Consider the following 14,029-nt stretch of genomic DNA (forward strand, 5'->3'; position numbering starts at 1 on the left):
TAGAGTTTTGGCATCTTTATCCCATCTCCGCATTGATTATTGTCCGTGTGCCAAGCTCAAAATGAAATCTCTCACTTTCTTGTGCTTAGCAGGATATTTTTGGTCAGTGCTTTTTTTAGTTCTTTCTTGAGGGTAAGTCTTAACAGCTCTGACGAGAAAGTCAAAGTAAGCCTGAATTTACAGCAGGACAAATGAGATGTTATTGCTAGCTTTGCTATGTCGGAGTTTTATCATTTTTGAGTCATTATACTGAACTAAATAACAGAATATGGTTTTTCTTCTTTTTTTTCTTCAACAGAAAAGAAAAATTAGCCTATTCAAAAAGCAGGATGATAATTCAGTTAAAACATGCTTATTAATTAACGAGATGATGTATCTATATGCATACATAAAGGTTAGTAGGTTTGAATATGGCTAATCTAAGAACCCTTAGCCTTAGAAACTGAAATGTTTATGCGTGGCTATTGAACAATTAAACACTGTAGTTCAGTGTAGTTCATAAAACTAGAGTAAAGATGCTACATAAGCTCCCCTTTTTTGGGAACACACCAAGTTGCATGCTGACCCAGCTGCTTTCTGAGTCATATATCTTCTTGTCCAGCCATTATAGGATGCAAGCCTTTACGAACAATAAAAATGATCTACCCTTGCCTCATTCTCACATGCACATGCACGTACAGAAATCCGCTCAACATTTCTGGCTAACAGGTAAGCAGGAGAGAGAGGCCAGATTTCCCATTATGTTCTAGCCATTTACTTGCTCCAGCGAGGGAGTGTTTTGGAAAATATTCTTAATCATTATTTCATACTTAGGTCATAGGTCTAGAATACCTTCTTACTGCAGGCATGGTGTCAGAGTTATAACCTTTCTTCAAAACCACACAAAGCAAGGAAGGAAGATGGGCAGTATCAAGTGTGGTTTTGCTGTCTCCTGCTTTCGTCTGAGTTGTGAAGAGTGCGGGTTGTTTAAGTATCCAAGTTTAGTGCTTAAAAACAAATGAATCTATAAAGGCAATTCTCTGAGTTGGTATGTTATGGTGTAAAACTCATTGTACTCATATAGTTTCTGTGAAACAGAATGGCAGCTAAAAAAAATAACCCTCATATGTTTCTCTCTGCATACTAGAAGTAAAAAATATGTTTTGTATTAAAAGTTTTATTTACATTTTCTTGGATATTATTCATGAACCTTAACTAATGTCAACCAGGTACCTAATTTCACTGTCAGGAGCACTGGCAGTTATCAATGCTGTACCCTGTTTTGCTTTGGATGGTCAGTGGATATTAAATTCATTCCTGGAAGCCACTCTGAGCTCCCTGATTGTAGAAAAACAAAACAGAGAGCTTGTTGGCTTTTTAATTTTGCTTGCTGGTAGTGCACTTTTGGCTGCCAATGTTGCCCTGGGACTTTGGATGGTGACAGCACGATAGAACATTGGATACACTTTGATCGGTTCTCAAAAGTACACAGAAATAATGAATCCATTGCCTTTTAAAACTTGTTCAGTACTGAGATTGAAATAATTCCCTTAAAATGACACTGAAAGAACAATCACTGGTGTGTGCTGTTTTAATTTAAAAGTGTACAACGTTGTGCCTGTGGTCATGAGAAATCCAATAGAAAGAAGCCGGAACCTTTTTACATACTGTTTATGCACTGTACTAATTTTGGAGAAATTGCATTGTAAAGTTTCACAGGAAAAAGCCTAAGACTTCATTAATTTGGATATCAAAATAAGGGAATTATTTGGCCTCAAATATTTGTACAGTGGGGGATAAAAAAACACTTAGGCTTTATTTTAGAATTTGAAAAATTGACAGAAAATCTGTGTCGGCTCTGATCATTTCTTAGTCAGCATAGTCTTGAGTGTCTTGTTTTTTTTTAATCTGGTATTCTACCAAACTGGACTCTTAAGCCCTAAAGTCTGATCTCTAAATGGTGAAAAGCTAAGTAAATGCTTACCATGTGTTAAGGAGGAGAGAGAGGCCATATGGGTTAGTATCTTTCCTTTTCAGCTGGCCAAAATGACTGGAAGCATGTTGTCCTCAGGATGCAGAGGAGATGTGCCAGCGTCTGTTGAGAATGAGGCACGTGGGAGGATAACAAAGCCCACATGCCTTTCTTACACATTCAGTTGTATATTACCTTACACAGCTGAAGATTTTTTAAAGGCAATATTTGTCAGCAATAGCTACAAGATAACTCAAATTTGGTTTCTGAGTGCTGAAGTATGCTGTGCACAATTATTTCTAAGTGATAAGTAATGTCTGTGTTGTTTTACTCAGAAAATAGTACTGTATTATACCTGTTTACAGTTAAAAAGTGAAACCTGTTGTTTTTATGGTGTCTATCTTCTGATGCTATGCATGTAATACGTACAGTAACTCACTGATGGTTTTCTGTCTTTCAGAGGGTTGTTTTTCTTTGCTAGGATTCATTCTGTTCAAAGATAGCTAACAAAATTGTTTAGCTGAAGTGAGACTTGGATCGGAATTGTTTAGAGGAAGAATATGATTGTGAATTGAACTGTTTAAACATTTGGCTTTGCTTTCTGAAATGAGTACGGACCGTATCCTTGTTCTTAAATGAGCAGTGGAAGAACAGTCAGTGTGTTGCTGACTGAAGTATGTCTGACATACTTGGAAGCTCTTTAAGTCTGTAATATTTTGTACCCAGTAGGATTATATATGGACTGTCATGTCCTCCATGTGATATATTGCCTAGTTTATATAAATGGAGTTCAGTCAGAGCCTTGCCTCAATGTAGGCTGATTTTTTTTTTTTTTTTTTTTTAAATAAAGAAAGCTTTAGTTTGGGAGCCTAAATATTTGAAATAGGAAAATTTTTAAAAGTACCGTGCAGCTTGTGGCACGTCCAGTGCTCCCCACAGGAGCTGCTGCAGCTTAGCGTTCCTTTACAGAAACAGGCTTTCCAACAGGAGCCGAAGCGAGCGATACAGGCCTGCAGGGAGAGTTGAGCATTCATGACCAGCTAACGTAGACTCTCTTGGCACTAGAGGTAAAAGCCTCGGTCATTCTAGAAGTGGGGCTGAGCCCAGTTCCTGGTGCTACTGGATTCGTAACCCGTATAGTTTGCATCTGCCCATTGTCAGCCCAGGCATGTCGGCACAGACCCCAGTAAGAGAGAGTAAATCCTCCAGTCAGTACAGCGTGAGTCGGTCCCTTTGGGGACTGTTAAAAGTCACACAAAGTGCAACAAAGGAAAAACAAACTATCAGAAACTACCAGCAGGCTTCTCTTTCTTCCAGAGACACCCTGAAAGTCTGACTCATCGCCAGTCCCGGTCACATGCAGCGGTTTCAGGGCAGCAGTTCTGATGGGCCCCCCTGCACTCTTCCCATAGACAAGGAGGAGTAGGAGCAGCCTCCTGGTTCTTGTACAAAGCCTGGCTCTGAAACTGTGCCCCAGAAGCCACCTCACTCACTGCAGTGGCTGCTTACTAATCAGAGCTCTTCCTTTCGGTGGCTTTTTGCCACTTTTATAGAATCATACTATCTTAGTATCATAGCATGCTTTGGGTTGGAAGGGACCTTTAGAGGTCATCTAGCACAACCCCCCTGCAGTGAGCAGAGACATCTTCAACTCAGTCAGGTTGCTCAGAGCCCCATCCAATCTGGCCTTGAATGTTTCCAGGGATGGGGCCTCCGCTGCCTCTCTGGGCAGCCTGTGCCAGTGTTTCACCACCCTCATTGTAAAAAATTTCTTCCTTACATCCAGTCTAAATCTACCTTCTCTTAGTTTAAAGCCACTTTCCTCTGTCTCTGTGTCTTGTCCAACCTACAGTGCACAAAATTAATTTGCACTTTGGAGTTTTAGTGCAATTCAGTAAGACAGGATATTTACTTTTCAAAACAGCTACTCTTAAAGTATCAGAGTTGCAGTGCTGTCTTATTATCTAAAGCAACAACAGATACATCTATGGTGATTTCAAAAATATCCTGTGAAAAACATTTCAAGTTTGATACTTTATATATCCATGTTGACTACAACTGCTTGGGGGTAATCTTTTAGCATAGTACCCCTCCTGGAGATGTGTGTGAGAGATTTAAAAAACCAAAGTTTCTGAATTAACATGCACAAGTTACATCTGCTACAAAGAGGCAGGCAGGTTGTTCCTTGTTATTTAATGTGCTACCAAAACATGATGTTTTCTCAAAGGAAACTAAATCCGGTTTATTTTCTTTACACAATCACTGAAAGCCACAGTTATACTGAGTATAACTTCAGTCTGTGTTTGACCTCATAAACAAAAAGTGAGTGGAAAAGACGTCGGTCATGGTTTTAGCAAAACAGACACACCAACACACTGTAAAGACCCCGGTTATCCTATGGGAGAGATAGTACTAGAAGTGTTTAAAAATAATTCATGGGTCCATTTTCCATGTGCTGGAATTCTGCTGAATAAGGGTCAATTTAGTTATGTACGGGTGCTTTGAATCAAGACTTTAAGCAAACTGAGTATGAATGATGACCCAGCACATCTTGGATTTCCAGTGGACAAAGGTAACAGTTATGTTGGACCACTCTCCGGAGAAGGAGTTGTTCAGTGGATCCATTTCATCCTCCTAGAACCCTAACGTAAGGATTACATTTTGATAAGTGCCATGCATACAGTTATTGGGAGGGGTTTTGCCGGGTTTTTGTTTGTTTGTTTGTTTAGCAAGAGAGAACACAGAAGGACACAGAATGGTTTTTGTGTGTTGGATTTTTACTCTGGAGTACTTGCGATGTTTCTTCTATTTAAGTTTTTGTAAAAACTGAAAGTGAAGCCTTTCCTTAAAATGAAATCTTTCCACTTCCCATTCTAATTAGTCCCTCAGAGTGTAGCATTCTTTAATACAGAATCCATCAATATAATTATAAGGCATATCGACTGGAGTGTAAAACAAAGCACTCTTAAAGATTGGACAGATAGTACTATTTATGTATATACTATGCATTTTAAATCTGTATCAGATGGAAAAAGTACATTGAGAGGTGTTCTGTGTAGCTTTTACTTGAAAACTGCCAGAAGAAATGCGTAATTGTAATCAGTTGATGTTCTGATTTGTTTTTTATAAGAATTTTTTTATATCAGCAAAGAATTCCGTAGCATGTTCTGATAATGCATGACATGACATGAAAATGGCTAACTTCTTAGCATGTGGGAAGTTACACTCTCCTTGCTAGCTTAGGAAATGAAAGTCAGATTGCTTCTGTACAAGTTAAATGAAAGAGACTTTCCTAGAAAAAGTATAGATAAACTTGCAGATTAGTCAGCCCAGACTTACGACCCACAGTGGAAAATCTGTTAACTCATCCTTTTTATTTAGAATAAATTGACAGTTACATTTTTCAGTGATGATGATTCTGCATTTGTGTATATGTGTGTGTATACTTGTATACATACATATGATAGAGACATACACAACCACAATCTGTATTGCTGCTTTTTCAGGGATAACTTAGCAGTCCTCCATACTCTGCAATGTGGGCTTTTTTATCTTTCTTTCACTTTATGAATTCCATGGCTTTCTCTGGGTTTTAAAATTGCCACTATGTTTTTCTCCCATAACTGATCTAACTTCTATATTAACAGAAGACAAGTGATGGACATAACGTAAACACAGCTGCATTGAGTTTTGTTCAGCTGATGTTTAAAATATGTTTCTTGCTTTCTGTGAGGCCTCAGCTACAAGCATGCTAAACACAGATTTTTCAGGGCGACTAAAAGAGGTCAGCCTTAGCATCCATCACTCTCTAAATGCTGCTGTTTGTGCTGTTCTGAATGATCACTGGGATGAGTGAGACTGTGTAGAGTATACTAGGAAATAATGTTTTCAGGACAGACCTGCCCATGGCAGGCAGGGTGTTTCAGCTTTCTTGAAATAAGGATATATTTTTGTTCAGTTTAGAACATCAGCAGTCCAAGTTTTCCCAGTACTTTCCTACACATTTTACACGATGGCAAAGGGTGACCTGTAGCAAATATTTTTTAAAGTAAATTCTGTATGTCTTCTGTCTGAAAGATATGAATTTGTATCTGGATATCCTTTATGACAGATGAAGAAGGGTTATAAAGGTTTATGTAGCCTAGTCTGTATTTAATTGTTTTACAAAGATGTGAGTTAAACTCTCATAATAAGTAGCTATTTGTAAAATATGCATTCTGTACACCTGCATTCAGACAAATTCCCACAGCCAGATTTGCGTCAGCTTTGTTCTTGTGGTCTTGTGAGCAAGGAAGCTGAATCTAATTCGGGTAAGATCCAATATTAGCAGTTATTTTATACCCTCTTCATCCTGAATTTCATGTAACACTGTATATAGATTAGTTACTTAATGTGGCTGAGTTGTCTGGGGTACATATCCTGTATTAATGCAGCATTTGGGAAGCATTGTGCTAGGAACTGCCAGAAAACAGCAGCTCTGTGACTCTTTCTTGGTCCTTGGACTCATCCACTACGACCATGTGAAGAGCAGATGGCAGCGACTGAGGGCAGTGAAGAACCTCGGTTTATGGCAGCTTTATGAAACCTTCCCGCTGCTGACCCAGTGTGAAAGGACGGGAACAAAGAGCAGGATATGACACTGCAATTCCATTCATTCCATTTACACGGGCATGAAATGTGAAAAGAACTTGTAATTAACATTTCAGAGCACGCAGTTATATTTTCCAGCCCTTCACTGAATCATTCAGTGATTGGTGATCAAACCTTTCTTTTTTTTTTTTAATATACTTTGTTGTTCCATTGATAAATATGTGCTGAATAAGTGGTATGGGTAGATGTAGCTTACTTAGTAAAATGGGCGTTGATATTTCTCACCTCTAGATGTTCATCTTGGGTTGGGTTTTGCAGCATCATAGTGTTATTGAATTTCACTTGATACTAGTTTGAAAGTTGGGAGGCTATTTCCAAGCCATCACTAGAGAAATCTAGTTTCTTCCTTTCCAAGTTGTTTGTTAATATTTCAAAGTCCTCTTTTTCTTACATAACTTTGCTTTTAGATTTCATATGCCCAGATGATCTTATCTGAAGCCTGTCAATGGAATATGTATTGTTTTGAAATTCACTGTGGGTCTTTTTTCCTCTACATAGCCTTATTTTTCACAGTGACTCACAGCTGTGGAATGTTAGATTTCTAGACCCTTTGTTCCCACTATGCATTGTTCATGATCATGTTTTGTTATTTTTTTTAAAAAAAAAGCTTCATTTTGAAAATGTCAGCTAACAAATAATATGGAACACTTTGAATAATGTATTGTGGTTTTGTTTTGCTTTTTTTCCTATTTGATCAACCAAACAATAAGTATTGTTTTCTATGTATGATAAATGTATCCTGCAAATAAATTCATTGTTTGATTGTTAATGTGCTTAAATCTGTTTTTAAAAATAAGGTAAGAGTGACGTAATTCCTTATTTATGGCAATTACCATATTTTCTGATATATTCTCATACTCTTCGTGTGTAATTTATATTCTCTCTCTGGGTACTGACAAGGTACCACAAGGTTCTACTACCCTTTTCAGTATCTGACCACCTCCTAAAATTAATAATACCACTTTACTTTCCCTTATTTACCAGCTTATCACAATAATAGTTTGAGTCATAATAGAAGTACATCCAGACAAACACCTACGCATTGTTCTGGAGTAAAGCTGGCTTCATTTTAATGTGACCAAGGTACATAGTGACTGCCTTTTGGGAGCTTAGTTCCTGTGTAATTCTTCTCTTAGGAGTTATGTACTTCTGTTGGCTTGGTTTGTAGTGAAATATTTCACATAGGATGCCATAGTCAAGGTCAATGAAACCACCTCTCAGGGTGTGAAAGCCAGTCCTATGTGAAGGACTTAACAAGTCAGCTCTGCGAATGACATGAAGGTGATGGTACGTATTGCAACTTTCGGTTGGTAAATACAGGCCAGCGCAGAGCTGGGCACGTGTCCTGGCTAGTTGTGGACAAGTGTACGTGGGTATGCAGATGCTGTTGATGCAGGGGCTGTGTTCACGTGGCACAACCAGGCTGTTCAGTCTTATTTGAGAATGAAGCTTTATTGCTCTGTTTCTTGAGCAAGCTCATCTGGAGTTAGCCAGGTTATTCGTACCGAGAACTACATTGTCCTTTGTTGCTTACTGGACAAGCTGTGACGTTACACAAGCCGAGCTGTTTCAGCAAGCATGGCTTTGTTCCCAGATAAAAGATTATCATGAGAAACAGGCACAAAGCACAAATTGGACATAGTGGTAGGATTTCCCAGATAGATCACTACGCAATTTTCTGAGTACTTGCATGAGCAGATGGTGCTTTTTTCCTCTCTTTTTCTTACCCATGTTGAAGGTAGAGACAACAGTTTATTTTTTCCTGAAGGATTTAAGCTACTAGGAGGGTCCTGAGGTTTTTCAGCTGATTTTTAAAATGTTATCCCTTACTCTGATTATGTGCGTTCTGTAGTGTAGAATAAAATCAGTGATGTCTTAATGTCATCTTGAGGAGCGTTACCTTAATCACTAATACAACTTCAGGGTAAGATTTTAAAAGACATACTGTATCCATGAGTCTTACTGCTGATAACTTTATAAAGAAGGCTTAATATAATTGTTCCTTTGATCACACCAGTTTGAATCACCAAGCAGAAACATTCCTGAACATCTTTAGTAGATCTGCATGCATCGAACTCACTTATTTAAATGTTATTTAAGATTTTTATGGGCTTTTGATGTGAACAATGAAACACAGTTTAAGGTTTGATTCTAATCTTGTGATGGTAAGCTGGGAGAATCCACAGCATTCATGAGGGCTAAGCAGCAGTCACCCAGACCTCTACTAACTTTTTTTTCCCCATTTTTTTCTTCCTCAGACGTATGTGGGTCTGATGTTTACTTTGATGCTTTTAAGGCTGCATTGTTGTTGAAATGGAATTGGATGTTCTTACCAATTATGTATCTTACTTTCTACATTTTGAATTAATTCTATCTCTCTTTAGTTCTTTACAAATGTAGTAGTGGCTGAATACTATGTAACCACCACTTCTGACAGTCCTGAAAACACATGGTCATACATCCTTTTTCATTTCCCCTGAACGGAATCTTTCAAATCAAAAATAAATACTTTTCTCTTTGTTTTTTTCTTAAATGTCATCTTTTTTACTTGCTATTGTATTATGAAAGCCTCTGTATCTTATTCCCTTTCACAGCTCAGTGAAGTTCTCTATTAAAATATTACCAGGTGTTTTTTTAAAGTGTAAATTCCTCTAAGCCTACTGAATTTGATTCAGTTACCCACACAGGCATCTGGTGTGGTCTGAGATATCCTAAGGTGTTCTTAGGTTAATAATCTGACTTGGAACAACGTTTTGAAACTCATCCCCCACTTGTCTCCTTTTGTCTCCTGTTGGTTTAGGTCTTAGGGTTTCTAAGACCTACGCATGGGGCTGGCAGATGTGGGTGAGGCTCTATAGGAGATCAAAGACATGCTGGACCAGCAGCCAGATACTAGAAGGGGCACCTGAGGGCATTTTCTATGATGCCAGATGCTTATATATGGACAACAAATTGAGCCCACAGACTGACTCCTTTCCTTGCATTTCTTTTCGACTCATGAATTGAAGTGGAATATGAGGCTTTTTAAGTGAGATTTACTTGACATAAAAATGCATCTAAGCATTTCTGTTTGTGTATAATAGTTCTATACAGGCTGGTTTATAAAGTTAGGCTGGCAGAATGCATGCATTCTTCTCCTGCTCTGGACCTTAGCTCTGGAAGCAGCAGTAATGAGTATGGCTGCCTTGTCTACAGCAAGAAAAAGGAAGGCTTATTCTATACGGAACATGCCGTATGTGTCCAGCTGTGGAGTGGTGGTAGCAGCAGGGTACAGACTGACAGCAAGCGATGAAGAGGCACCAGGTGGAGACAAGGCTGCATGAGGGACTATGATCCTCTCGGCCAACTGACACGATTGCATACTTGACTTTTTTCTCCTTGCAGGAGAAAAGAAGTGGTGAGGAATTGGATAAAATCAGGGAAGGGGCATGATAGAGAGAGGTGGTTTGTTCATTTACAGAATCTTTAAACCAGAAAGAGAGCATGGATAGTTTACAAGTGGAGACAGAAGTGCTGTTCAGTAACTCCACGACAAGCATTTTTGCTATTTTTATTTTTCCTTGAAGCATTTATAGAGCTGACCTGCCAATAAAACTAGCAATCTTCCATCACTGGTAGAAAGACCCCACGTAATAAGATCAGAGAGGCAATAAAAGCCTGTGCTTCTAGGCAGCAGTTCAGGGCATTTAGACCTCCGAGTCGTGTCCCTCTCCCTGTTTAAGGATCAGGCCCGGTCTTACTTTCAGTTAGACCGGATGCAGAGTCAGAACTTTTCTCCGGTTTCCACCTTCCCTCTTTGGCATGAGTTGACCTCACAGATGCAATTATGAAGAAAAATTATAAATTCATTTTTATAATGTTTCGCCCATCGGCTTTGTTTTCATTCCTGCAGCTATTTGAATAACTAGCAGAAACTAGGCCAAACCACCTGTATCTCTATCATCGCTGCAAAATTAACAAAGCCAGATTTTGAACGTGCGTTATAAACCACAAATTCCTGGGAACTTACCACAGGTTATACCCACAAACTTTTTTTTTTTTTTTCCCTGCAACTGTTCACTGCTCTTTATTTGATGATTGACTTTATTCCCTGGAAATGTCCTGCAAGGCACTTACAATGCTCAACGTGCTGCAGCGCTGAAGGAAAAAACAGGCAAACCAAAACTTGTACTGTATGCTTTTCACAGCTAGACAAAATTCAATATATCATTTACAGGACTGGTGCAAGTAAGTTATTAGTCGTATGTGAAGGCCCTGGTTGTTCTTCCAGCATTTATCTTCAGTTACTCCTAGGGAGAGCACTTCAGTAGTTAACCTAGCTGGCCTCTGCATACCACTGTAACTGCAATTAAATATAACTGAACCAGAAGTTAAAATATTACTGAAATAGTTGTAAAAACTTTAACATATTATCAAGCAGTATTTTTTCATAAACCTGTAGAAACCTATTGTTCACTTGAGACTTCACCTAACAGGGAACTGCACAATTTTTTTAACCATTATTTTTCATCTTGACATGAAAATACCAAAAGCAGATCCAAAGAAAACACCTCAGCTTTCACTTACAGGATTACTTAGAGGGCCTTGCTTTTAGCATGTGCAAATGATGGTGTCAAAATTAAACTCTATCATTTAACGTGATATTAAATGTGCTCCTAAGTGTGATAAATCACTGTTCTCATATATGTGATTCTCCAGTTCACTTCCCATGCTCTATACTAAGTCAAATGCAAGTGCAATGAGGATTATTTGCGTGAGCTTTTATAGCTGTACAGTGTACCTGAAGACCTTAAGGTTGCAGCCAAAGTAGGAGTCAAGGTTTGGTGAACTTAGTTCATCACAGTAACAAGATAAAAAAAATCCAGATACTGAATGTAGCTGATAAAGGAGTCATGAAACCAAACTTGTCATACTCTGATAAACAGCAGAAAGAATCCAGAAAATGAATGGTCACGTGAGTTTAAAAAAATAATAATTTTGATTATTAATTACAAATAAATAAGTAAATAACTTCAAAAAAAAAAGACTCTTAAATGAAGGCACCCATCTAGATCAAAAGAGTGCTTTGAAATGCAAAATAAACCTCTTTTCTTCTGCCATGGGTTTCTGTATTCTCACAAATGCTAATCTGATAAGAACTTGGTTAACTTCCGTCAACCTGAACTATCATCAGTTTAGATAAAAATGATTGTTAGTGGCCTTAGAAAGCTGTGAAACATATAAGCTGTAGCTGCAGTGAAGGAAGCTGATATGGCATTGTCAGATCCATCAATCAGAGCCTGCAGTGAAGAAAAGTGGCTCAGCAGCTCAGTATGGGCCTGGGATGTGCGACCACGCAGCGGGACACAGAGCCCGCCATGCTGCACCTTCCCTGTGTACCTGCAGCCACCTGTTAGGGCCAGGCTCAGAAAGGGACCTACGGCCCGAAGGAGGGACATAGGCCAGTGGAGCTCATTAAGCTCTACAGTTAGGACCTTGCTTACCCTGAGGTCAACAGACCTCCAAAACTAGCTCAGATTTTTACTGAAAATAGCCCTGAAGTTTTCTTCTGCATGTGGCCGGCCCTGCTGCAGCAGAAGGGCTGACACGTGACGTCCAGGCTGGGGTCTGGCAACGACACGTGCCGTTCCTCTCGCCCAAGAGGCTCAGTCATGCACTTGGTTTCAGCGTGGAAGTTTTAAATCAAGCATCCCACAAAACGCAGCAGGGGTTAGTTCTGTCTTTGAAAATGCTGTGTGCATGGGTGGGAGCAAGGTGCAGCAGATGGGAAACAGTCTGGACACAATCCAACGTCTGTTCAGCGAGCCACTGTCCGGACCGTTTATAGAATACTATAGGTGAATTCAAGGTCTTGGCCAAGACCTACTTACATCTAGGACAGAGCCACCGTGTTTCCAGGAATGTTTTAAATTGTGTCTTTCGGTTGTTGGGGTTTTTTAATCTTTGCTGTGTTTGTTTTGGAGCATAAGAAGTTTGGTCTCTGGAGCCATTAATATCATGCAGCAGTCTGTGTGGGGATGCATCCTCTACAGATGCGTACAAACCGTGTAAGAATGATGTGTTTTCTGGTTGGAGAGGAGTGTTAAAGCGATACTGTCAGTTTTAAGCTTTGGGGGAAAAACTACTATTATTTTAAAGAATAAAAGTGTTTTAATATTTAAATAGTTGTTCTGCTTTTCAACAGTATTTGCTGAAATATCTTTTCTATGTTTGAAAAAACATCAATCTTTCTTCACAGCCTAGGAAGCATACAGCTTTGGGCAGGGAAGCTTACGAACAAAGGAGCTTTGAAATGGGCTGGCTCATCTTCAATCACTCCCAATATTTGACCTTGATGTATCATTGAGAAGAAACTGTGGCAAGCTTGTTGCTGATTAAAGCTTGCTGTTCTCCAGCCGTAAGGAAAGTCATCTGTCTTAAGAACAGCTTAAATCATAAGTCCGTCAGGAATCTGAAATTAGAAATTTCTGCTGGTGCATCCTAGGCTTTGGAATGCTGTCCTATGAAATCTAACACTGCAGCAAGGCAATTAGAGCTGATATCAGAAAATGTAGGTCCAAATTAAGTGGAATCCATGAAGTAAGCCTTGAATATGATATTCACATGAAAACAGAGCCAATTATGCATTAGTAATAAGGCTGTTATCAATATGAAAATATAAAAGGCTCCTTTCTTCTGTCCTTATTCACCACAGACATGATCTGGCTACACTGATGTCAGTGGGAAACATCCTGCCCCTATACGGAGTGGAATATCAAGTATTACAGTAACAGTAGAGTAAGGTGACATAGCCTAAAGAACAGTGACAGAGCTGGACCTGCCAAGGTAGGAAAACAGTTTGCTTGCCCCAGGTTCTTCAATCTATACAATGAAGCAAGGCGTTTCCCTGGTAATAGCAAATGCATTTTGCAAAGTTCCTTACTCGCGTAGTGTAAGACATAGACCTATTCTTCCAAGCACATCTTGTAAAAGTTATCTTGAAGCGTAAGGATGTAGCAATCAAATGGAATTTGGGCTTTCTATGCTTTGGACTGTAAGAAGCTTTCAAGACCGCTGGTTGACTGAACAGGGTGCTGCTACAAGGGGAGGAAATCAGGAATTCAGCCCCACCTAGCTTGAGTCACTTGCTTTAGGCATGTGGATAGTCACCTTTTCCTCTCTCTACAGTCAATAAAGAAAGAGATGCCACCACAGATAGCCATCTGAGGAGCGGTCACGCTGTGGGGCTGCTTTTCACCCAGCATACTATAGACATAGCCTAGGTATGGAGCCTGCTCCGCAGCCATGTTGAAGAAGCAATATATTAACAAATAGGATTGCTGAGAGCACCTAGACAATGTGATAAAACAGTACCCCACAAAACCCAAATAAGTAGCTTGAAATCAATGAGTGCCTTATTTCTTCTTTCTTTCTTTGGTACATAGCATG

General features: G+C 39.2%; 1 protein-coding gene across 4 annotated transcripts in view; it reads left to right on the top strand.

Annotated features, from left to right (window-relative positions):
• Positions 1–13,350, top strand: part of MBTPS2 (membrane bound transcription factor peptidase, site 2) — a 43,182-nt gene extending 29,832 nt beyond the window's left edge. For 3 of the 4 annotated variants that reach the window (XM_075429510.1, XM_075429539.1, XM_075429499.1), the window contains one exon: positions 1,209–7,300. In XM_075429510.1, the coding sequence (XP_075285625.1) occupies positions 1,209–1,431 (223 nt within the window). In that variant the 3' untranslated portion in view covers positions 1,432–7,300. Of the gene's footprint in view, positions 1–1,208; positions 7,301–13,295 lie in introns of those variants that run through there. The other variant, XM_075429531.1, reaches the window with a different exon arrangement.
• Positions 13,351–14,029: the final 679 nt, after the last annotated feature.

The sequence above is a fragment of the Opisthocomus hoazin genome, chromosome 1 (genome assembly GCF_030867145.1).
Source record: "Opisthocomus hoazin isolate bOpiHoa1 chromosome 1, bOpiHoa1.hap1, whole genome shotgun sequence".
Taxonomy (NCBI): Eukaryota; Metazoa; Chordata; class Aves; order Opisthocomiformes; family Opisthocomidae; genus Opisthocomus; species Opisthocomus hoazin.